The following is a 22245-nucleotide window of genomic DNA, read 5'->3' as shown; positions in this document are numbered from 1 at the left end:
ACCTTTACTAAAGTTATGCTAACTACTAAATAAACAAAGAACCAAGGAATTCTCAAGAAGAAAATAATAAAGTCAAGAGATCAGTTTTACAAAAACATTGTTTTCCTTGTTTAATCTCCTACAACTACTCACCTCTTTTCATTCTGTTTCATGTTCTCTCTCCATCTTCCTATCGCAGGATGAAGAGATTCAGATCAGGGTCCGACATCACCTAACCAAACGGCCACCAAACCGCTCAGACAGTGTTGATGATGCATAACATCCATCAAATTCATGATGTACTGTTTCTCTGTCCGGTTGACAGTGGTCCTCAATGCCAGTCTAGACATTATTATTATGTTAGGATGTTTATCATTTTTCAGCTGTTATGTTAATTAAGGTTAGGTTGTATTATAATCAAGGTCATAACATTTACATTTCATTCTTAATACTTTTGGTTACATGAAACTATATGAAGAGATGTTTTACAATGCAATGTTTTACTCTTCTTTTTTTGCTGCCATGTGTGCCTTTCACATTCATGGTTGTAACAGAACAGCTCCTTTCTGATTCATCGATTGATAGTGATTTATTGTAGCCAGTACCAATAATGAATTAATGGAGCTGGAAGCCTGACCTGGGGGCAACTACAGTATGATAAAGGAAATATTCAATCTTATTAGATTGGGTTGCAAAACAATCATATCATTCTTCTAGTATTAACATTATACATGGTATTGTTGTTTTAGAGTGAATGCATTACTTTAATTATGTAGAATATGTATTGTTATTTACATTGTTAGAAAGGACACTGAGTGCCATATTATCAGGGATGTGTGTGTGATACCTAACGGTTTATGTATTTATTTCTCCTTCCTTTAGATTACTTTTCCTTAGCAGAGTAGAACATTTTAGTCAGGGTTATGGAACATCTGTAGTGCACTACTAAGAATAAAAGGTGGAAGAGTAGCAGAAAATAGATCATACTTTGATATGATTTTGCAAACACTATGGTTTTGTCCTTTATGATTTGAAAACTGATGATTTAACCCATAAGAGTCTAAGCCGGGGAGGTTGTACTAAGCTATATGGAATTGTTTTAATGAGGTCATACCATCATTTAGATATTTGATTTGGAATTATAAGACGCCTGGAAGTATAAAAAAATAAATTGTGGGGCTTACTGCCATTAGCCCATATAGACACATTGAATAACAGATTCACTACATGGAACAGATAGTACCGCAAAAAATGAAAAGGAAGTTTGTTCTGAAGTGTCTGTCCAATATCTGAGAGATATACAGTATAAGAATGTAAAACATGTCAAATGTAAAGAAATAAATAATAATATGAATAAACATGTTTTCTATGCCTGTAACCCCTTATTTTTTCACTAAACAGTCTTCATACAGTGCCTTCGGAAAGTATTCAGAGTCAGACCCCTCGACTTTGCCACATTTTGTTACGTTACAGGCTTATTATAAAATGGATGCAATTGTTTTTTCTCCCCTTATCAATCTACACACAATACCCCATAATGACAAAGCCAAAACAGGTTTAGACATTTTTGCTAATTTATAAAACACATAAGTATTCAGACCCTTTACTCAGTACTTTGTTGAAGCACCTTTGGCAGCGATTACAGCATTGAGTCTTCTTGGGTATTACGCTACAAGCTTGGCACACCTGTATTTGGGGAGTTTCTCCCATTCATCTTTGCCTCACTCCTGACTAGTCTCCCAGTCCCTGCAGCTGAAAAACATCTCCACAGCATGATGCTGCCATCACCATGCTCCACAGTAGAGATGGTGCCAGGTTTCCTCCAAATGTGATGCTTGGCATTCAAGCCAAAGAGTTCAATCTTTGTTTCATCAGAACCAGGGAACCAGTCAGGCATTCAGTGCTCAAACCACCAGGTTTATAATTAAGCAATAAGACCCAAGGAGGTGTGGTTTGAGGCCAATATATCACGGCTAATGGCTGTTCTTATGTACGAGGCAACATGGAGTGCCTGGATACAGCCATTAGCCGTGGACCATATACCACTAACCCCCGAGGTGCCTTATTGCTATTATAAACTGGTTACTAAGGAAATTACAACAGTAGACATTAATTTGTCATACCTGGCTTTCAGCCAATCAGCATTCAGGGCTCAAACCACCCATTCGGGTTCCCGAGTGGCGCAGATGTCTAAGGCACTGCATCTCAAGTGCTAGAGGCGTCACTATAGACCTTGGTTCCATTCCAGGCTGTATCACAACCGGCCGTGATTGGGAGTCACATAGGGTGGCCCACAATTGGCCCAGCGTCGTTGGGGTTAGGCCGTCATTGTAAATAATAATTTGTTCTAAACTTACTTGCCGTGTTAAATTAAGGTTAATAAAAATATATATGTAATAAATTGCACTGATTTATGTTGATCAATAATAGCATTTGATGATACAGTTTACATTACATAGCTTTGTAAACGCAACTCCGTCCAGAGATCTAAACCAGAGCTACTGTTTACATTACATTAACCCAGGGGTTCTTAAACTTTTTTACCCCGAGACCCAAATGAGAAATTGGGCTTCCCCAAATCGTACTCCAATGACACAAATGAATAAGAAGTAGTGTACTTTCATAAATTTCTTCCAGTGTGTCAGAGTGGTATTGGGTTGTTCGTAAATTCGAAGCGTTCAGCAGGTTGATCAGAGCGTTCTGACCTCACAATGGCAGTGTAGCACCCAAAACTATCGAAAAGTTGGCTAGGTTGCCAACTACTTCCAGACACAAATGCGGGAATACCTCACTGACCATTCTACTCGCCCTGGCAGAGCTGGTTTGGATGTTTTCTAGAGCGACTGTAAAAGTGTTGCTGGCAACAATTGAATGACGTTTTTTTTGCCCACGTTTACTGCGCGTTTGTACATATTATTCTGCGCCCTGGTACTCAGACGAGAGTGCTCTGAAATCGGAGTAGTTAGTGAATTTTACGAACGCACCTAGTGTGGCTACCTCACGTGCCTGTTAACAAACACGTATTTATGTTTTATTATGACATCCCAATAGAATGATATAGATCACTACAGGATATTGTCATACGCGTGGCAGAAACCTATTGAAAAGCGACGATAAAACACAAATGTCGTACAGCAAAAGACAGGGCAGTATGCAGCCAGCGGATACAGAGCAGCCAACGACGTTGACTCTGCAAGAACAGCGACTCCGCATACAACAATTAGGTAAAAGTTATTTGTCCACGGGTAGGCCTATTTCTGAGGGATAATACATGCACGTTTAGTGTAAACATTCAAAAGATAACTAAGTGGAGTTCTAAACCACTGTAGCCTAGATAGCCAGGCATTCGATATATCAGTCACACCTTGACACAATTATTGATTCCGTGTTTGCCATGAGGTCGCATCGGCAAAGAGCGCCAGTACATTTTGGAAATATTTCTGTAACTAATACATGTATTTTTCCCCCCTGCAAACATTGTTTTAAAAATATACATGTATAGCGAATTAATATCAGAATCCACCACGGAGTTTCAAAACTGAAGTTGGCAAGCTAGCTAATGTGTTAGCTGGTTCGCTGGCAATTGTTTTGATTTGAATGCCAGCCATCTGTCCGGAGGTTTAGGATGGAGAAAAGCCCGAAAGCAAGACGGCTGATGTGTTTGTTCACTGTAGTAAGGACTAAGTAACACAGCTACTAATGAATTGTTAATGAAATGTGGCATGCTTTCTGGCGTAGCCCTACTCAAGTGGGTGCTTCATTTTGGTAGTAGTGAAGCCTAGCTAGTTTGCTACACCTACAACGGAGTCCACGAACTGCAGTTGCTGAGCTCAAACTTCATCAGTCCTACTATATGGAGAGGCCAAACACAGACGAGGCACCTTTAATGGCTGGACTTGCTCCAGAGACCATTGCGCTCCCCCTTTGACCACCTTCCGATGTTGCTTGACCGCTCAAGTCATGAACTTTCCGACCGTCTCATTAGCCCAAACAATCGTGTCCCCGTGGACCGGTTCATACCAAAAACATCCATTCAGGCTGCAAAAGCATCGTTTTTCATCCATAACTAGATTGGCAATACTTTCTTTAGAAAAACACAATTTTCCACAACAATGCTAATGCTACTTCCTGATGACTTGCACCCTGCATTCAGCCAGGACAGACTGCTGCAACTGTGTTGGCTGAACGCAACATGGGACAAGCGTTCCTAGGCATTGGCCACTTTAGCATGGTGGTGGAAAAAATGGTTTCATAAAGAAAGTACACATTTCCGTATTTTCTTCCGCCTTCTCGCCATTAAATTGAGTTAAATAGGAAGTCAACGCCTTTACTGACTGTATAGAGAATGTTTCAGGTACGCACCTGTCCACGGATGACAGTGTGTTTTTTTTTCTTGCTGCATACGATGCGTTTGGACGCAGATGCCGGTCTTTGAGCTGTCCTGTCATGACCTTCCATCTCATGAATGATGTTTTCTAAATTGCTTGGCTTTTTTAGTGTTGCTTTAAAGTGCCTTGATATTCCTTATGTAATAAATAGCGCTATACAAGTTGAATAGATTATTCTTAAAACACTTTTACTGCAAAATATATGATAGCCTACATAAAATGTACTCCATTTTTTATTTCACCTTTATTTAACCAGGTAGGCTAGTTGAGAACAAGTTATCATTTGCAACTGCGACCTGGCCAAGATAAAGCAAAGCAGTTCGACACAAAACAACACAGAGTTACACATAGAATAAACAAACATACAGTCAATAATACAGTAGAAAAAGTCTATATACAGCATGTGCAAATGAGGTAGGATAAGGGAGGTAAGGCAATAAATAGGCCATGGTGGCGAAGTAATTACAATATAGCAATTAAACACTGGAATGGTAGATGTGTAGAAGATGAATGTGCAAGTAGAGATACTGGGGTGCAAAGGAGCAAGATAAATAAATACAGTATGGGGATGAGGTAGTTGGATGGGCTATTTACAGACGGGCTATGTACAGGTGCAGTTATCTGTGAGTTGCTCTGACAGCTGGTGCTTAAAGCAAGTGAGGGAGATATGAGTCTCCAGGTTCAGTGAGTTTTGCAGTTTGTTCCAGTCATTGGCAGCAGAGAACTGGAAGGAAAGGCAGCCAAAGGAAGAATTGGCTTTGGGGGTGACCAGTGAGATATAACTGCTGTAGCACGTGCTACGGGTGGGTGTTGTTATGGTGACCAGTGAGCTGAGATAAGGCGGGGCTTTACCTAGCAGAGACTTGTTGATGACCTGAAGCCAGTGGGTTTGGTGACGAGTATGAAGCGAGAGCTAGCCAACGAGAGTGTACAGGTGGGTAGTATATGGGGCTTTGGTGACAAAACGGATGGCACTGTGATAGACTGCATCCAATTTGTTGAGCAGAGTGTTGGAGGCTATTTTGTAAATGACATTGCTGAAGTCGAGGATCGGTAGGATGGTCAGTTTTACGAGGGTATGTTTGGCAGCATGAGTGGTTTGTTGCAAAATAGGAAGCCGATTCGAGATGTAATTTTTGATTGGAGATGCTTAATGTGAGTCTGGAAGGAGAGTTTACAGTCTAACCAGACACCTAGAATGTGTGGACAACTACAAATACCTAAGTCAGAATCGTCCAGAGTCGTGATGCTGGACGGACGGGCAGCGATCGGTTGAAGAGCATGCATTTAGTTTTACTTGCAGTTGGGGGTCACAGAAGGAGAGTTGTATGGCATTGAAGCTCGTCTGGAGGTTAGTCAACACAGTGTTCAAAGAATGGCCAGAGGTATACAGAATGGTGTCATCTGCGTAGAGGTGGATCAGAGAATCACCAGCAGCAAGTGTCATCATTGATGTACACAGAGAAGAGTCGGTCCGAGAATTGAACCCTGTGGCCCCCTAGAGACTGCCAGAGGTCCGGACAACAGGCCCTCCGATTTGACTCACTGAACTCTATCAAAGAACTAGTTGGTGAACCAGGTGAGGCAATCATTTGAGAAACCAAGGCTGTTCAGTCTGCCGATAAGAATGTGGTGATTGACAGAGTCGAAAGCCTTGGCCAGGTCTATGAATACGGCTGCAAAGTAATCTCTCTTATCGATGGCGGTTATGATTAGAGGTCGACCGATTAATTAGGGCCGATTTCAAGTTTTCATAACAATTGGAAATCGGTATTTTTGGACTCCGATTTGGCCGATTTAAAATATTTGGCCGATTTTTTTTTTTTTTTTTTTTTTTTTTTTATATATATAAAATATATATATAATCGGCCCTAATCAATATACCCCCATACTTTGTGCAATTTCCGCCTGAAGACATACCCAAATCTAACAGCCTGTAGCTCAGGCACAGAACCAAGGATATGCATATTCTTGGTACCATTTGAAAGAAAACACTCTGAAGTTTGTGTAAATGTGAATTGAATGTAGGAGAATAACACAATAGATCTGGTTTAGATAAAACAATGGAAAATACCATACGTTTTTTATTTTTACATCTTTAAAATGAACAAGATAAAACAAACATTCAGATAGGATGATGGGGACAATTTCAGTGAAAAAATATAAGAGGGCAACAGTACTTGTGCAAAGTTTCAGAATGATAACTTCCAAAATGAGTGTGCTACATGACATTTATCATGAACTCACCCAGGTGTCCCACACAAGTAGCCCAAATGTGGCCAAATTGGTGAAGGTATACATTTTGAAACAAACTATATACAAAATAACAAAATGGTATTCTAACACACCCCCACCAAAAAAAAAAATATTGAAAAAAAAAATGTGATTGAGAAAAAATATATTTGAAAAAATATACAGTGGGGCAAAAAAGTATTTAGTCAGCCACCAATTGTGCAAGTTCTCCCACTTAAAAGTATGAGAGAGGCCTGTAATTTTCATCATAAGTACACTTCAACTATGACAGATAAAATTAGGGGGAAAAATCCAGAAAATCACATTGTAGGATTTTTAATGAATTTATTTGCAAATTATGGTGAAAAATAAGTATTTTGGGCAACATGGACTTTCAACTCCCTCCAAAGATTTTCTATGGGGTTGAGATCTGGAGACTGGCTAGGCCACTCCACTACCTTGAAATGCTTCTTACGAAGCAACTCCTTCGTTGCCCGGGCGGTGTGTTTGGGATCATTGTCATGCTGAAAGACCCAGCCACGTCTTTGGAGGGAGTCTTCAAAATGTAGTCTTCAAAAAGCAGATCTGTCTCACTTTCCTCTAAAATTGTTTCTACATTTTGTATATCTAGTCTTAGAATTAGCTTTCCTTGACTTATTCGCCATGATGTTGGATAAATAAACAGCTGAAGATGCAAGTCACCGAAATACTGCTGTGCGTAATAACCGCTCCTTCACGGTTGAATTGGCAATGGCGAAAGAACGGTCCTTACGCCCGCGTTCAATGGAAAGGTTTGTCTTACAACAAAGAACCATGGGATATTGCCGTTTACCTCTGCTCATTGGCTATCTACCCAGCTAGATTTCAAGACGATCAGTGGTCATTGGGTTAAAATACAGTCAATCAACGAGACAGTGGTCATATAATTGGTGCACAATGGGCTCGTCACTTGTTGTCTTCCAATCGGTTGTTCCGGGTCAATATGTCCTGCAAAATGACCCATCAAGTTTGGTTGTGTTACAAACAAACAGTTGATTGCAAGGAAACCAAACATGACTGGATAAAGTCAGGGAAAGTCTGTGTATTTTACGTTCGATGTTACGTCGAAAATTGAATGACACGAAATTCAACGAGATAAGCGTTCACAAAATGTTTCGTGTTAGGCTATAAAAAAAATGGATTTAACCGAACAAAGATCATCCATTGTGTAACAATGAGCCTTGGGATTGCAACCAGAGCAAGATCTTCAAAGGTAAACAATTTATTTCAATGCGATCTGTGATTCTGTTACGCAAGTGCTGGTTGAATAAGTAGTTTGATATGGGGGTCTGTGCTCAGATAATCGCAGCGTATTCTTTCGCAATAAATACTTTTTTAAATCTGACAACGCAGTTGGATTAGCAAGATTCTAGGCTTTCGAACCATGTGAGACACTTGTATTTTCATGAATGTTTAATATGACTATTTATGTAGCGATCATCATATGTTGTCAAATTTAATCCCGCTAATGGGTTCGGTGCGCAGAGAGGTTAAGAACACATTCTTATTTTCAATGACGGCCTAGGAACAGTGGGTTAACAACCTTGTTCAGGGGCAGAACGACAGATTTTTACCTTGTCAGCTCTGAGATTCAATCTTGCAACCTTACAGTTAACTAGTCCAACGCTCTAACCACCTGATTGCATTGCACTCCACGAGGAGCCTGCCTGTTACGCGAATGCATTAAGCCAAGGTAAATTGTTAGCTAGCATTAAACTTATCTTATAAAAATAAATAAATCATAATCACTAGTTAACTACACATGGTTGATGATATTACTAGTTTATCTAGCGTGTCCTGCGTTGCATATAATCAATGCGTTGCGTATTCGTGAAAAAGGACTGTCATTGTCGTTGCTCCAATGTGTACCTAACCATAAACATCAATGCCTTTCTTAAAATCAATACACAGAAGTATATATTTTTAAACCTACAAAAGAAATCCAGGTTAGCAGGCAATATTAACCAGGTGAAATTGTGTCACTTCTCTTGCGTTCATTGCATGCAGAGTCAGGGTATATGCAACAGTTTGGGCAGCCTGGCTCGTTGCGAACTAATTTGCCAGAATTTTACGTAATTATGACATAACATTGAAGGTTGTGCAATGTAACAGGAATATTTAGACTTATGGATGCCACCCGTTAGATAAAATACGGAATGGTTCCGTATTTCACTGAAAGAATAAATGTCTTGTTTTCGAGATGATAGTTTCCGGATTCGACCATATTAATGATCGTATTTCTGTGTGTTATTATGTTCTAACTAAGTCTATGATTTGATAGAGCAGTCTGACTGAGCAATGGTAGGCACCAGCAGGCTTGTTAGGGTTGCGTCAATCTAATCTGGTATCAGGATAAATATGACAATGAGTCACCGCATTGTATGCTATGTATTTTTTATTAGCTAAGCAATAAGTAGTAAATGCAATTTTCGTATATACGGGCTCTCTGTCACACCTCGCAGGGCAAACAGAGAACTGACTTGTTCCTGACAAAGATATTATAATATACTCTGATGACAGAAGTAGTTCCTGCTTCCGGGCCTGCCTGTCAGAGTAGAGACTGGGCGTGGTTTAAACTCACCCAGCCTATCGTTGATTGTTGGCGCACAGGCTGGTCCCAGCCTCCTAGGTGCTTCAGCGGTCAGTCGTTGTAGTTGTGTAGAATATACAGTTATCAGGCACCTGGCTCCTGTTATCTAACACAATACCGTTTGTTCTCGCAACACTACGTTCTGAATGTGCCCCCACAACTCATGCACAGTTCCTGTCTTCATGTTATTCTGTATTTTTCCATCATGAGGAAGGCCCATGGCTCTGAAACTGTTAACAATGTCTCAAGTTAGCTATGTTGCATACCACATACATCCACACAAGCCAACAGCAGATAATATTCAATCACATATATGGTAACGGGCTATAGTGCATAACACAGAATCCTCACAGGCTTGTAAAGCATTCATTCAAACAGCACTGTCGTGCGTTTTGCCAGCAGCTCTTCACAATGCTTCAAGCATTGCACTGTTTATGACTTCAAGCCTATCAACACCCGAGATTAGGCTTTTATATCTGATGTGAAATGGCTAGCTAGGAAGCGGGGTGCGCGCTAATAGCGTTTCAAACATCACTCGCTCTGAGACTTGTAGTGGTTGTTCCCCTTGCTCTGCATGGGTAACGCTGCTTCGAGGGTGGCTGTTGTCGATGTGTTCCAGGTTCGAGCCCAGGTAGGAGCGAGGAGAGGGACGGAAGCTATACTGTTACACTGGCAATACTAAAGTGCTTAAGAGAACATCCAATAGTCAAAGGTTAATGTAATACAAATGGTATAGAGAGAAATAGTCCTATAATTCCTATAATAACTACAACCTGAAACTTCTTACCTGGGAATATTGAAGACTCGTGTTAAAAGGAACCACCAGCTTTCATATGTTCTCATGTTCTGAGCAAGGAACTTAAACGTTAGCTTTCTTACATCGCACATATTGCACTTTTACTTTCTTCTCCAAAACTTTGTTTTTGCATTATTTAAACCAAATTGAACATGTTTCATTATTTATTTGAGGCTAAATTGATTTTGATGTATTATATTAAGTTAAAATAAGTGTTCATTCAGTATTGTTGTAATTGTCATTATTAGAAATACTTTTTTTTTTTTTAAATCTTCCGATTAATCGGTATCGGCTTTTTTTGGTCCTCCAATAATCGGTATAACGTTTAGGATCTTGAGTGTGGCTGAGGTGCACCCATGACCAGCTCTGAAACCAGATTGCATAGCGGAGAAGGTACGGTGGGATTCGAAATGGTCGGTAATCTGCTTGTTAATGTGACTTCCGAAGACCTTAGAAAGGCAGGGTAGGATGGATATAGTTCTTTAGCAGTTTGGGTCAAGAGTGTCCCCCCCTTTGAAGAGGGGGATGACCGCGGCAGCTTTCCAATCAATGGGAATCTCAGATGATACGAAAGAGGTTGAACAGGCTAGTAATAGGAGTTGCAACAATTTCGGCAGATAATTTTAGAAAGAGAGGGTCCAGATTGTCTAGCCCGGCTGATTTGAAGGGGTCCAGATTTTGCAGCTCTTTCAGAACATCAGCTATCTGGATTTGGGTGAAGGAGAAATGGGGGAGGCTTGGGCGAGTTGCTGTGGGGGGTGGAGGGCTGTTGATCGGGGTAGGGGTAGCCAGGTGGAAAGCATGGCCAGCCGTAGAAAAATGCTTATTGAAATTGTCAATTATAGTGGATTTATCGGTGGTGGCAGTATTTCCTAGCCTCAGTGCAGTGGGCAGCTGGGAGGAGGTGCTTTTATTCTCCATGGACTTCAGTGTCCCAGAACATTTTTTTATTTGTGCTACAGGATGCACATTTCTGCTTGAAAAAGCTAGCCTTAGCTTTCCTAACTGCCTGTGTATATTTGTTCCTAATTTCCCTGAAAAGTTGCATATCACTGGGGCTAGTCGATGCTAATGCAGAATGCCACAGGATGTTTTTGTGCTGGTCAAGGGCAGTCAGGTCTGGAGAGAACCAAGGTCCATATTTGTTCCTGGTTCTACATTTTTGAATGGTGCATGCTTATTTAAGATGGTGAGGAAGGCTATTTTAAATAATAACCAGGCATCCTCTACTGCCAATCAAATGCTCTATAGATTGCAATTATTTTATTCATCACCCCTCTCATTGACTTCTGTTCCCTGTATATGATGTTCAGAGCGGCAGGCCCAGGCAGAGTACAGTGCTGCCAAGGAGATTTTAGAGAATGATCAGAAAGCCCCACATGGTGGAAGGACCCTGAGCAGGTTACTGTCCAAGCCAGGACTGTCAATGGAGGTACATATACACTGAACAAAAATATAAACGCAACATGTAAAGTTTTGGACCCATGTTTCATGGGTTGAAATAAAAGATCCCAGAAATGTTCCATTCACACAAAAAGCTTACTTCTCTCAAATATATATATTTTTTGCACACACTTGTTTACATCCCTATTAGTAAGCATTTCTCCTTTGCAAATATAATCCATCCACCTGACAGGTGTGGCATATCAAGAAGCTGATTAAACAGCATGATCATTACACTGGTACACCTTGCGCTGGGTACAATTAAAGGCCATTCTAAAACACCACAGATGTCTCAAGTTTTGAGGGAGCGTGCAGTTGGCATGCTGACGGCAGGAATGTCCACCAGAGCTGTTGCCAGAGAATATAATGTTAATTTCCCTACTATAAGCCACCTCCAATGTCATAATTAGGGCCTAATGAAAGTATTTATATTGACTGAATCCTTATATGAACTGTAACTGTAATATTTTTGCATGCTGTGTTTATGTTTTTGTTCAGTTTAACTTCAACTCAGGCAGAGAGAGAGAGGTGGCAAGCTTGTAATGACCCGTGCGTAGACAATATTAGCTTTGTATGAAGGCAACACATTTTTGGAAGAGCCCAGTTGTATATGCCGGTTTGTACATAATATGCTTGCATATCTCTGTGCGTAGAGCATTGTGGAGCGGGAGAAGCGTAGGCGGTGTACTCTGATAGAGCAGCACAACGGGTTGCAGTGTTCTGTGAGGGCCAAGGGGTCTCAGCTGCTGGAGATGGAGCAGGCCATGAAAGCCCTGGAGCTGGACTCCAATACGGACGGAGACGAGCAGCACTACGACCAGGTGACTCCACTATATAGGGACTCAATTTGACAGACTCAAAAGTCCCCAAAAACTTAGAAGAAAGCAAATGTCAAGGTTTAGCACCATGGACAGCACCACTCACACAGTTTACTGTTCAGTTTAGTTTATTAAGATGCCCATTAGCTACTGTGCATGCGTTAACTACTCTTCCTGGGGTCCACATAAAACTTACAAATACAGTTGAAGTCAGAAGTTTGCATACACTTAGTTTGGAATCATTAAAACACATTTTTTAATGAATAAAACTCATTTTTTCTTGTTAACAAACTATAGTTTTGGAAAGTCGTTTAGGACATCTACTTTGTTTATGACGCAAGCAATTTTTCCAACAATTGTTTACAGACAGATTATTTCACTGTATCACAATTCCAGTGGGTCAGAAGTTTACATACACCAAGTTGACTGTGACTTTAAACAGCTTGGAAAATTCCAGAAAATGTCATGTCTTTAGAAGCTTCTGATAAGCTAATTGACATCATGAGTCAATTGGAGGTGTACCTGTGGATGTATTTCAAGGCCTACATTCAAACTCAGTGCCTCTTTGCTTGACATCATGGGAAAATCAAAATAAATCAGCCAAGACCTCAGTAAAGAAATAGACCGCCACAAGTCTGGTTCATCCTTGGGAGCAATTTCCAAATGCCTGAAGGTACCACGTTCATCTGTACAAACAATAGTACGCAAGTATAAACACCATGGGACCACGAAGGCGTCATACCGCTCAGGAAGGAGACGTGTTCTGTCTCCTAGAGATGAACGTACTTTGGTGCGAAAAGTGAAAATCAATCTCAGAACAACAGCAAAGGACCTTGTGAAGATGCTGGAGGAAACGGGTACAAAAGTATCTATATCCACAGTAAAACGATTCCTATATCGACATAACCGGAAAGGCAGCTCAGCAAGGAAGAAGCCACTGCTCCAAAACTGCCATAAAAAGGGCAGACAGACTACGGTTTGCAACTGCACATGGGGACAAACATCGTACTTTTTGGAGAAATGTCCTCTGGTCTGATGAAACAAAAATAGAACTGTTTGGCCATAATGACCATTGTTATGTTTGGAGGAAAAAGGGGGAGGCTTGCAAGCCGAATAACACCATCCTAACCGTGAAGCACGGGGGTGGCAGCATCATGTTGTGGGGGTGCTTTGCTGCAGGAGGGACTGGTGCACTTCACAAAATAGATGGCATTATCATGAGGGAGGAAAATGATGTGGATATATTGAATCATCATCTCAAGACATCAGACAGGAAGTTAAAGCTTGGTTGCAAATGGGTCTTCCAAATGGACAATGACCCCAAGCATACTTCCAAAGTTTTGGCAAAATGGCTTAAGGACAACAAAGACAAGGTATTGGAGTGGCCATCACAAAGCCCTGATCTCATCCTATAGATGATCTGTAGGCAGAACTGAAAAAGCAGGGGCGAACAAGGAGGCCTACAAACCTGACTCAGTTACACCAGCTCTGTCAGGAGGAATGAGTATGTCAACTTCTGACCCATTGGGAATGTGATGAAAGAAATAAAAGCTGAAATAAATCACTCTATTATTCTGACATTTCACATTCTTAAAATAAAATGGTGATCCTAACTGACCTAAGACAGGGAATTTTTACTAGGATTAAATGTCAGGAATTGTGAAATAATGAGTTTAAATGTATTTGACTAAGGTGTATGTAAACTTACGACTTCAACTGTACATGACAAATGACAGAACAGTAATAGACAACAAAAAAACAGTTTTTGTAGGAAAGACACCAAGAGACAAAACTAGTATTTACACACTTCATATACAGGACAATTGAATTAAGTCTTTAGAAAGAGGAGAGGCACTGTGGTGTTGGTGTGTGAATGGCCTTGTGCAAGTTGACATTGAGTGACCATGACTTATGATACCCACGTGAATGATGTCTAGGATCCAAGCATTTACGCTGCACAGTAATTGGCTTGATCTGTTTTTTTATTGTTGACATTTCTGTGTTCCATGGCAGCGTGTGAGAGAGCTGGAGAACAGTCTAGAAAAGATGACCATCAAAATCACAGAGGCTGAGAGGATCCAAAAAACCTACCTGCGAGTCTGCGACCACCTACATCGGGTCTGTAACACTATTACATTCACAAATATCAGCCTTTCTTTGTGGACATTGAATTAAATAAAATTGTTAACATTGAATTCAAGTCTCCTTTGGGAGATATACTCCAGTCAGTGTAATCCCCATCAACAGACCAGTGTGACTAGGTAGGACTGGCAAAGTGGCATCCTATTCCCTATACAGTGCACTTCTCTTGACAAAAGCCTTATGGGCCATGGTCAAAAGTAGTGCACTACAGAGCCATCTATTTAGATAGTTGGGCCAATGCGGCTTTTGGATTATGACGCATTTACATGACACTTCAACGTTCTATGGCAGCCATGTTAGCGCCCCATTAACATTACATAGGGAATATTTAAACAACGCTACAACTGAATGTCTAGAATTAGAACAATATTCAACATTCTAAATATATGGCTCAGGTGCACTATGTAGGGAATAGGTGCCATTTGGGATACAGACAAATCTAGCTCCAATATAACCTGGGGTTGGGTTGTTTGTTTCTGGTTCAGGAGGTGCGTGAGATGCCCATGGCTCTGGATCAGCTGCAGAACTCAGTGGTCAGCGGGCAGACAGAGCTGGGAAAGGTGGCCCACATGTCTCACACCGCAGTGGCTGCTGTGGACTGCACTAAGGTAAGGCAAATCGGGGGTCCAGTAACTTTTAGCCCCCACTTGCCTATTTTGGGATGTTTACATTTGAATAGCATTACCTTCGGTTACATGTCTTTGTATGAATGGGAAAAAAACAAGAGAAAAAAGGTAAGGCTCGTTTGAATACGGGCCAGGATGTGTGCATGTCTTTTCACACTACATTAGTAGAATGTGTGTATGTCTGTCTTTCGCCTTGAGTCAGCTGGTTCAGATGGAGAGGCAGCTAATGGTGGAACGCAGGATGATGGAGAAGGAGTTGAGTGAAAGGAGGGGAGTGAAAGAGAAGGAGGTGGAGGGTCGGCTGGAGAGAGAGAGGGAGGGAGAGCGACGAAGCAGCAAAGGAGCTCAGAAGTTGAAAGAGCAGGTGAGAGAGAGAGACAGAGGGAGGGAGGGAGAGCAGGCTGGACCTGTGGGGAACAGAGAGGGAGGGGGAGAGGGAGAGCGGGCAGGACCTGTGGGGAACAGAGAGGGAGGGAGGGAGGGGGAGCGGGCTGGACCTGTGGGGAACAGAGAGGGAGGGAGGAGAGGGGGAGAGACAGAGAGAGGACCTGAGGGGAGAGAGAGAGGGAGGGAGGGAGAGCGGGCTGGACCTGTGGGGAACAGAGAGTGAGGGAGGAGACAGAGGGAGGGAGAGGAGAGCGGGCTGGACCTGTGGGGAACAGAGGAGGGGAGAAAGGGGCAGGACCTGTGGGGAACAGAGGGAGGGAGGGGGAGAGGGAGAGCAGGCAGGACCTGTGGGGAACAGAGCGAGAAAGGGAGGGAGAGAGAGAGAGGGAGAGAGGGAGCGACTTGAAGCAGCAAAGGAGCTCCAGAAGTTGAAAGAGCAGGTGAGAGAGAGAGACAGAGGGAGGGAGGGAGGGAGGGAGGGAGAGGGATGGGCCTGTGGGGAACAGAGAGGGAGAGAGAGGAGACAGAGGGAGGAAGGGAGGACCTGGAACTGAGGGGAAAGAGAGGGAGGAGGAGAGAGAGAGGAGAGGGAGAGCGGACAAAGGACCTGTGGGGAAAGAGCAGGTGAGAGAGAGAGACAGAGGGAGGGAGGGAGGGAGGGAGAGGGGCTGGGCCTGTGGGGAAGAGGGAGAGGGGGAGGGGAGAGGGAGAGCGGGCAGGACCTGTGGGGAACAGAGAGTGAGAGAGAGAGAGGGAGGGAGGGAGGGAGGGAGAGCGGGCTGGACCTGTGGGGAACAGAGAGCGAGGGAGGGAGAGGAGAGCAGGCAGGACCTGTGGGGAACAGAGAGTGAGAGAGAGAGACAGACAGAGGGAGGGAGGGAGGGAGAGCGGGCTGGACCTGTGGGGAACAGAGAGGGAGGGAGGGAGAGGGAGAGCGGGCAGGACCTGTGGGGAACAGAGAGTGAGAGAGAGAGACAGAGGGAGGGAGGGAGAGCGGGCTGGACCTGTGGGGAACAGAGAGCGAGAAGAGGAGGGAGGGAGGGAGGGAGAGCGGGCTGGACCTGTGGGGAACAGAGAGGAGGGAGGGAGGGGAGAGGGAGAGCGGGCAGGACCTGTGGGGAACAGAGTGAGAGAGAGAGACAGAGGGGGGAGGGAGAGCGGGCTGGACCTGTGGGGAACAGAGAGCGAGGAAGGGGGGAGAGGGAGGGAGGACCTGTGGGGAACAGGGGAGAGGAGAGAGGAGGGAGGGAGAGCGGGCTGGACCTGTGGGGAACAGAGAGCGAGAAAGGGAGGGAGGGAGGGAGAGAGAGAGAGCGGGCAGGACCTGTGGGGAACAGAGAACGAGAAAGAGGGAGGGAGGTAGGGAGAGGGATGGGCCTGTGGGGAACCGAGAGCAAGAGGGGGTGAGAGAGAGGGATGGGGAACAGAGAGTGAGAAAGAGACAATAGGGAAAGAAAAAGGGAGAGTGAGACAGAGGGATGGACGTGTGGGGAGAGAAAGAGGGAGGGATGGGTATGTGGGGAACAGAGAGAACAAGAGGGAGGGAGGGAGAGAGGGAGGGACCTGTGGGGGAGAGAAAGAGGGAGGGATGGGTCTGTGGGGAACAGAGAGAACAGGAGGGAGAGAGAGAGGGAGGGAACTGTGGGGAACAGAGAGCTAGAAAAAGAAAGAGCGATTGAAAGGGGATATTTAAAGTGAAAGAACACATTAGTCAAGAGCTGGAATGGGCAACTATGATGGGGCCACAAAAAATCTGAACTCATCATGAGGGGCCACAGTGACTCACGGGTCTGCATACCCACATCCATACCCACACATGCAGTCTGAGCTGGCCCTAAGCAACATTTTGTTGGGGATACCTTGCAAGAATTAATTTTTTTGCGGCCCGTACTTGACAACGAAGAGAAAAAAAGTTTTAGAGCTAATTTCCTGCAATTCTATACATTTTGCCATGTGAGCAGATTTTGCAATTTTATAATTTATTTCATTCAATTCTAGACATTTTGCCATGGGGCGGAGAGAAAAAGTAACAGTTTTTAATATAATATCTGAGTGCGTGGTTAACAAAATCAATGGAGGCCCCCGGTCGGTAATTCGACCATGATTACTACTGGCAGCTAGACTAACTTACCAAACTAAAAAATGTTAGCTGACATGGGCTACTTGAGTGACTGACATGATGAGAAAAACTGCTGATGCACAAACAATTTTCAAAATTGTAACTTGTGTATTATACTATTCTAACTCTCAACAGTAAGTTGAGACTGAGTAAAACAATTAAATAAATAAAACATTCGGAATTGATCCGCAAGCTTACAAAAGAGGGGTGCCCCACAGGCAGCCAGTTGCCCATCTGTGGTCCAGAAGGATGTCTATTGCAGTCAATGAGCGTTGTTGTTTTGCAGGTTCGAAGAGGGACTATCAGAGAGGGACTGGCTGAAGAGTCTGCTCATATCAGAGGTACTATGACAGGGGATCGTTCACCAAAGACACTTATGTATTCAAATAAATACAGTGAATACTAAGCATCAGATCACCCATGTCCAGATAGGACTCTAGCCTGAAGGCAATAATATTCTGAATCATACATCATTTGCATGAGAAAAGGCAATATGCGTACATACGATATCCATTTTTCTTGTGCTCACATTTTATTTCCCCATGTTGAGCAGGGAGATGATGTGTGTCTGTGTTGTGTTCTCCTCCTGCAGCCCAGCAGACCGCCCCGGTCTCCACTACTCCCCAGTCCATAGTCAAACTGGTGGAGGATATTGATACTCTGAGAGAAGCTCTCAGCTGCACTGATCTGCAGGTATGGTGGCCCACGTGGATCATTTAGCCCTATTATATGCAGTATCTAATAAGCAACGCATTTCCTATTATTCAGCTTACCTTTTTATGTAAGCCACTGTTGCAAACAGCACTTTATGTCCCGTGACACATTGATGTAGGCGTTTCATTTTATTGAGTTATATTGCAGTCAGAGGAGCCTAGTGAGGGGGGGCGGCTCATAATAACGAATGGAATAGAGTAATTGGAATGGTATTAAACACATGGAAACTTTGATGTGATGTTTGATGTGTTTGAGACCTTACGTGAAAACCACATGAATTTCACGTGAACATGTGAAGTGTTCCAAAAACACGTTCTCATGTGATCTTATGTGAAGTTAATGGGATAACGTGACAACATGTAAAGCAACATGTGATAGCATGAAACTACACATATGAAAACGTGATCACTTGTTACAGAAAAAACAAAGGTAGTGAAACAAACCCCAAGACTGGTAACTTACCTGATAGTCTCTGAACAAAAATGTCATCCACACTGGTATAAGGCTTCAAAAGTGTTTAACAGGACAACATTTCTCCCCCAAACTGGATCTTTGTCAGGGCTAATTGCTCACCAAGTACCACTGTATATACGTGGACTTCCTGGGCTGCCAAACTTGAGTTGGGCATCCTGTCAACATGGCAGTCAGGTGCTTGGTAGTCTCTTTGAGCTATGTGTCCACCTGTTCACCCGTTTCTCTGTCCTCTGTGTAGGAGCTGGAAACACGGCTGGTCTCTCAGAAGGCCATCAGGGAGCAGCTGCACAGCCAAATGACCCAGTGTGAGGAGCTGGTCAGACAGAGCATGGAGACCTTTGCTGCCTTGGAGCTCCAGTACGCCCAGCTCAAGTTCAGCGCTGGGCCCAGCTCTGACAGGTACAGTAGAGCTACACAGAAGAGTGGTACTCCTGTGTCATCCATGGAAAAAGAGGAAAAGATCTGAAGAGACTTCAGATCTCGAGCCTCAGAACAGATCTCGAGCCTCAGACTCACCCTGTTTATCTAAAGGTTTGAGCGGCTGAAGGAGGAAATGCAGGCGGAGCTTGAGCAGGAAGAGGAGCGTTGCAGCCATTGGGAGGACAAGCTTGGAAAGGCCCAATCAGTGCTACATGGGGTGGAGAAGGGTGTCAACAACCTGTTCTTCAGGATAAGCTGCGTGCAAGTGAAGGTAGCCATTTTATCCCTTTCTTTATATCCAGTGCATTCAGAAAGTATTCAGACCCCTTGACTTGTTCCACATTTTGTTACTTTACAGCTTTATTCTAAAATGGATTAAATCATTTTTTCACCCTCAATCTACACACAATACCCCATAATGACAAAGCAACAACCGTTATTGTTTTTAGATTTTTGCAAATGTATAAAAAATAAATAAATGGAAATATGACATTTACATAAGTATTCAGACCCTTTACTCAGTACTTTGTTGAAGCACCTTCGGCAGTGATTACAGCCTCGAGTCTTCTTGGTTATGATGCTACAAGCTTGGCACATCTGTATTTGGGGAGTTTCTCCCATTCTTCTCAGCAGATCCTTTCAAGCACTGTCAGATTGGATGGGGAGCATCTCTGCACAGCTATTTTCAGGTCTCTCCAGAGATGTTTGATCGGGTTCAAGTCCGGTCTCTGGCTGGGCCACTCAAGAACATTCAGAGACTTGTCCCTAAGCCACTCCTGCGTTGTCTTGGCTGTGTGCTTAGGGTCGTTGTCCTGTTGGAAGGTGAACCTTCGCCCCAATCTGAGATCCTGAGTGCTCTGAAGGAGGTTTTCATTAAGGATCTCTCTGTACTTTGCTCGGTTCATCTTTCCCTTGATCCTGACTAGTCTGTGCCTCGACACAATCCTGTCTCGAAGCTCTACGGACAATTCCTTCGACCTCATGGCTTGGTTTTTGCTCTGACATGCACTAACCTGTGGGACCTTATATAGACAAGTGTGTACCTTTTCAAATCATGTCCAATCAATTGAATTAACCACAGTTGGACTCCAATCAAGTTGTAGATGGACAGTTCAGTCTCATCTGGCCCTTTCTTGGTCACCATGAAAAACAAACCCCTGGTCACCTATCAGCCAGATGCTCTGTTCTTTACTACGACTGTTCTCATTAAACATGCCAGCCCTTGGTGATCTTAAATCAGGAATAGAGAGGATTCTAAACCAAATGTCTGTCTTGTTATAGGACTCTCCCAGGGAGTTGGGGGGTCTGGATGCAATAGAGAAGCTGAGGGAAATCGGCGCCCATCTGCCCACACTGCAGACCACAGCTTCAGAGAAGACCGAAGAAAACACAGCTGACCATGAGAAGGTGAAACACTGGTTTACTTTCTTTCCTCAGCCCTCATCTCTCTCTACCCCTTTTCTGTGAGCCTGAATCTCTCCCCTCGGATCTCACCCCCCTCCTCTCTCACCTCAGGTGTGGAGCTTCCTGGAGCAGAGCACCATGATGGAGCCCAGGAACTACAAGAGGGCCAGCAGCCCTGTGTATGACAGTACCTCAGAAGGTATGCTTTTTTGGGGGTGTATATTGTAAACAAAATCTTATTATTAACAGCAGGAGGCCATTGCTGTACATTTCCATAATGGCTGTTGAGTGCTTGGCTAATGGTGTTTGCTTATTGTGTGTAATACCTCCGGTTCCACCTGCTCCTCACTGCTCCCCTCCTCCCTCTCAGATACATTCCAGTTCCGCGGTCAGGAGGAGGACTGCTCCATGTCCCGCGATGAGATCAAGCGTCGCAGCATCCAGCTGATCGAGGTGCACCAGCCAAAGAAGAAAGCCCAGAAGAGCAACACAAAGAGCTAGAGACAAGCTCCAGCTGTGGCCCTCTATATCCTACAGGAAGTAATAAACAGGCTCATAGTATGATTTTACTTTTTTTGTCTACTTTATACCGGAGTTTGTTACAGCTATGATTAAAGTGGAACTGACAGCGTTTTAGCTACATGAAATCATATTATAATCTGTTCATATACATCCCCAGAAAGAATGACACCTTTCGTGATATCCAAATGGTAGTTATAGTCTTGTCCCATCCCTGCAACTCCCATTTCGGAGAGGCGAAGGTCGAGAGCCAAACGCCCCCCAAAACACGACCCTGCCAAGCAGCACTGCTTCTTGACACACTGCTCACTTAACCCGGAAGCCAGCCGAACCAATGTGTTGGAGGAAACCCCATACAGCTGGCGACAGAAGCCAATGTGCATGCGCCCGGCCGCCACAAGGAGTCGCTAGAGTGCGATGGGACAAAGATATCCCAGCCGGCCAAACTTCCCCTTACCCGGACGACGCTGGACCAATTGTGCGCCACCTCATGGTTCTCACTGTCCCTGGGACACTTTTTTTTCATTTTTTTTTTTTCATTTTCTGACAAACAAGCACTTCGATATGGTCATTTTCATAAATGTATAGAATGTTTGGGAATTATGTTTTGTAAGGCTTTTGTGAAAATTCTATAGCAATACAGAGTGGGAAAGACAATTAATAGACTGCAGTAAATAAAACCGAATAAAAACATCTGTCTTGTCCAGGACCGGAGTCTACACAGACCGGTGTGCCATAGCCAATCAGAGCTACAGTAAGCATTTATACAAACACGCCATTTGCCACATGGGCCTGCAATCATTCACTTTAAACTGGACTGTGTGTTTACAGGCGGCTAAAACAGCACGACTTTACATCATTAGAATGCATTCGCCAAAAGCCACAAAATACACCTGAATGGATTTCTGCTAATATGTAAATACCACTGGAGTCCTCTTACATTTGGGAACATTAGTCCTATTGATCAAACAACCATGAAATGGTAGGCTCTCTCTCCCTCCGTTATGCACATTAACAACAACAAGATCAACAACTAATGTTAGTCAGGACGAGATAAGCTAAAATCTAACGAGGGAACATTCAGTGAACCTTTCAAACTTTAACTAGTTGGCTGTAAAAATTGCATGAAACAATGGGGAATAGTAGCTTGCTCAT

General features: G+C 43.4%; 2 protein-coding genes across 6 annotated transcripts in view; both read left to right on the top strand.

Annotated features, from left to right (window-relative positions):
- Window positions 1–1357, top strand: part of LOC115140276 (patatin-like phospholipase domain-containing protein 7) — a 36539-nt gene extending 35182 nt beyond the window's left edge. For all 3 annotated transcript variants that reach the window (XM_029678566.2, XM_029678565.2, XM_029678564.2), the window contains exon 35: window positions 179–1357. In XM_029678566.2, the coding sequence (XP_029534426.1) occupies window positions 179–259 (81 nt within the window). In that variant the 3' untranslated portion in view covers window positions 260–1357. The remainder of the gene's footprint in view (window positions 1–178) is intronic.
- A 1370-nt stretch (window positions 1358–2727) lies between these two features.
- Window positions 2728–21794, top strand: LOC115140275 (coiled-coil domain-containing protein 183). Of its 3 annotated transcripts, XM_029678559.2 has the most exons (13): window positions 2728–3203; window positions 11338–11456; window positions 12121–12288; window positions 14299–14403; window positions 14913–15035; window positions 15256–15417; window positions 17846–17900; window positions 18152–18252; window positions 18986–19146; window positions 19279–19438; window positions 20449–20574; window positions 20683–20770; window positions 20942–21794. In XM_029678559.2, exons 1-13 carry the CDS (start codon window positions 3104–3106, stop codon window positions 21070–21072), a joined length of 1599 nt encoding a protein of 532 aa, XP_029534419.1. In that variant the 5' UTR covers window positions 2728–3103; the 3' UTR covers window positions 21073–21794. The 3 variants fall into 3 exon arrangements, with proteins under 3 accessions (XP_029534419.1, XP_029534422.1, XP_029534423.1); XM_029678562.2 differs by lacking the exon at window positions 15256–15417 and having other exon boundaries at window positions 2735–3203; XM_029678563.2 differs by lacking the exon at window positions 11338–11456 and having other exon boundaries at window positions 3122–3203.
- Window positions 21795–22245: the final 451 nt, after the last annotated feature.

The sequence above is a fragment of the Oncorhynchus nerka genome, linkage group LG13, assembly GCF_034236695.1.
Source record: "Oncorhynchus nerka isolate Pitt River linkage group LG13, Oner_Uvic_2.0, whole genome shotgun sequence".
Lineage (NCBI taxonomy): Eukaryota > Metazoa > Chordata > Actinopteri > Salmoniformes > Salmonidae > Oncorhynchus > Oncorhynchus nerka.
Note: the sequence above shows the minus strand (reverse complement) of the source record. Positions and strands in the feature narration are given on the sequence as shown.

Bases quoted from the DNA above. Each gene is read 5' to 3' on its own strand.
- LOC115140275 (XM_029678559.2), top strand. From the start codon at position 3,104: ATGTCGTACAGCAAAAGACAGGGCAGTATGCAGCCAGCGGATACAGAG. The intron at 11,457-12,120 runs GTACATATACAC...CTCTGTGCGTAG, and splicing joins AGCCAGGACTGTCAATGGAG to AGCATTGTGGAGCGGGAGAA. The intron at 17,901-18,151 runs GTACTATGACAG...CTCCTCCTGCAG, and splicing joins AGAGTCTGCTCATATCAGAG to CCCAGCAGACCGCCCCGGTC.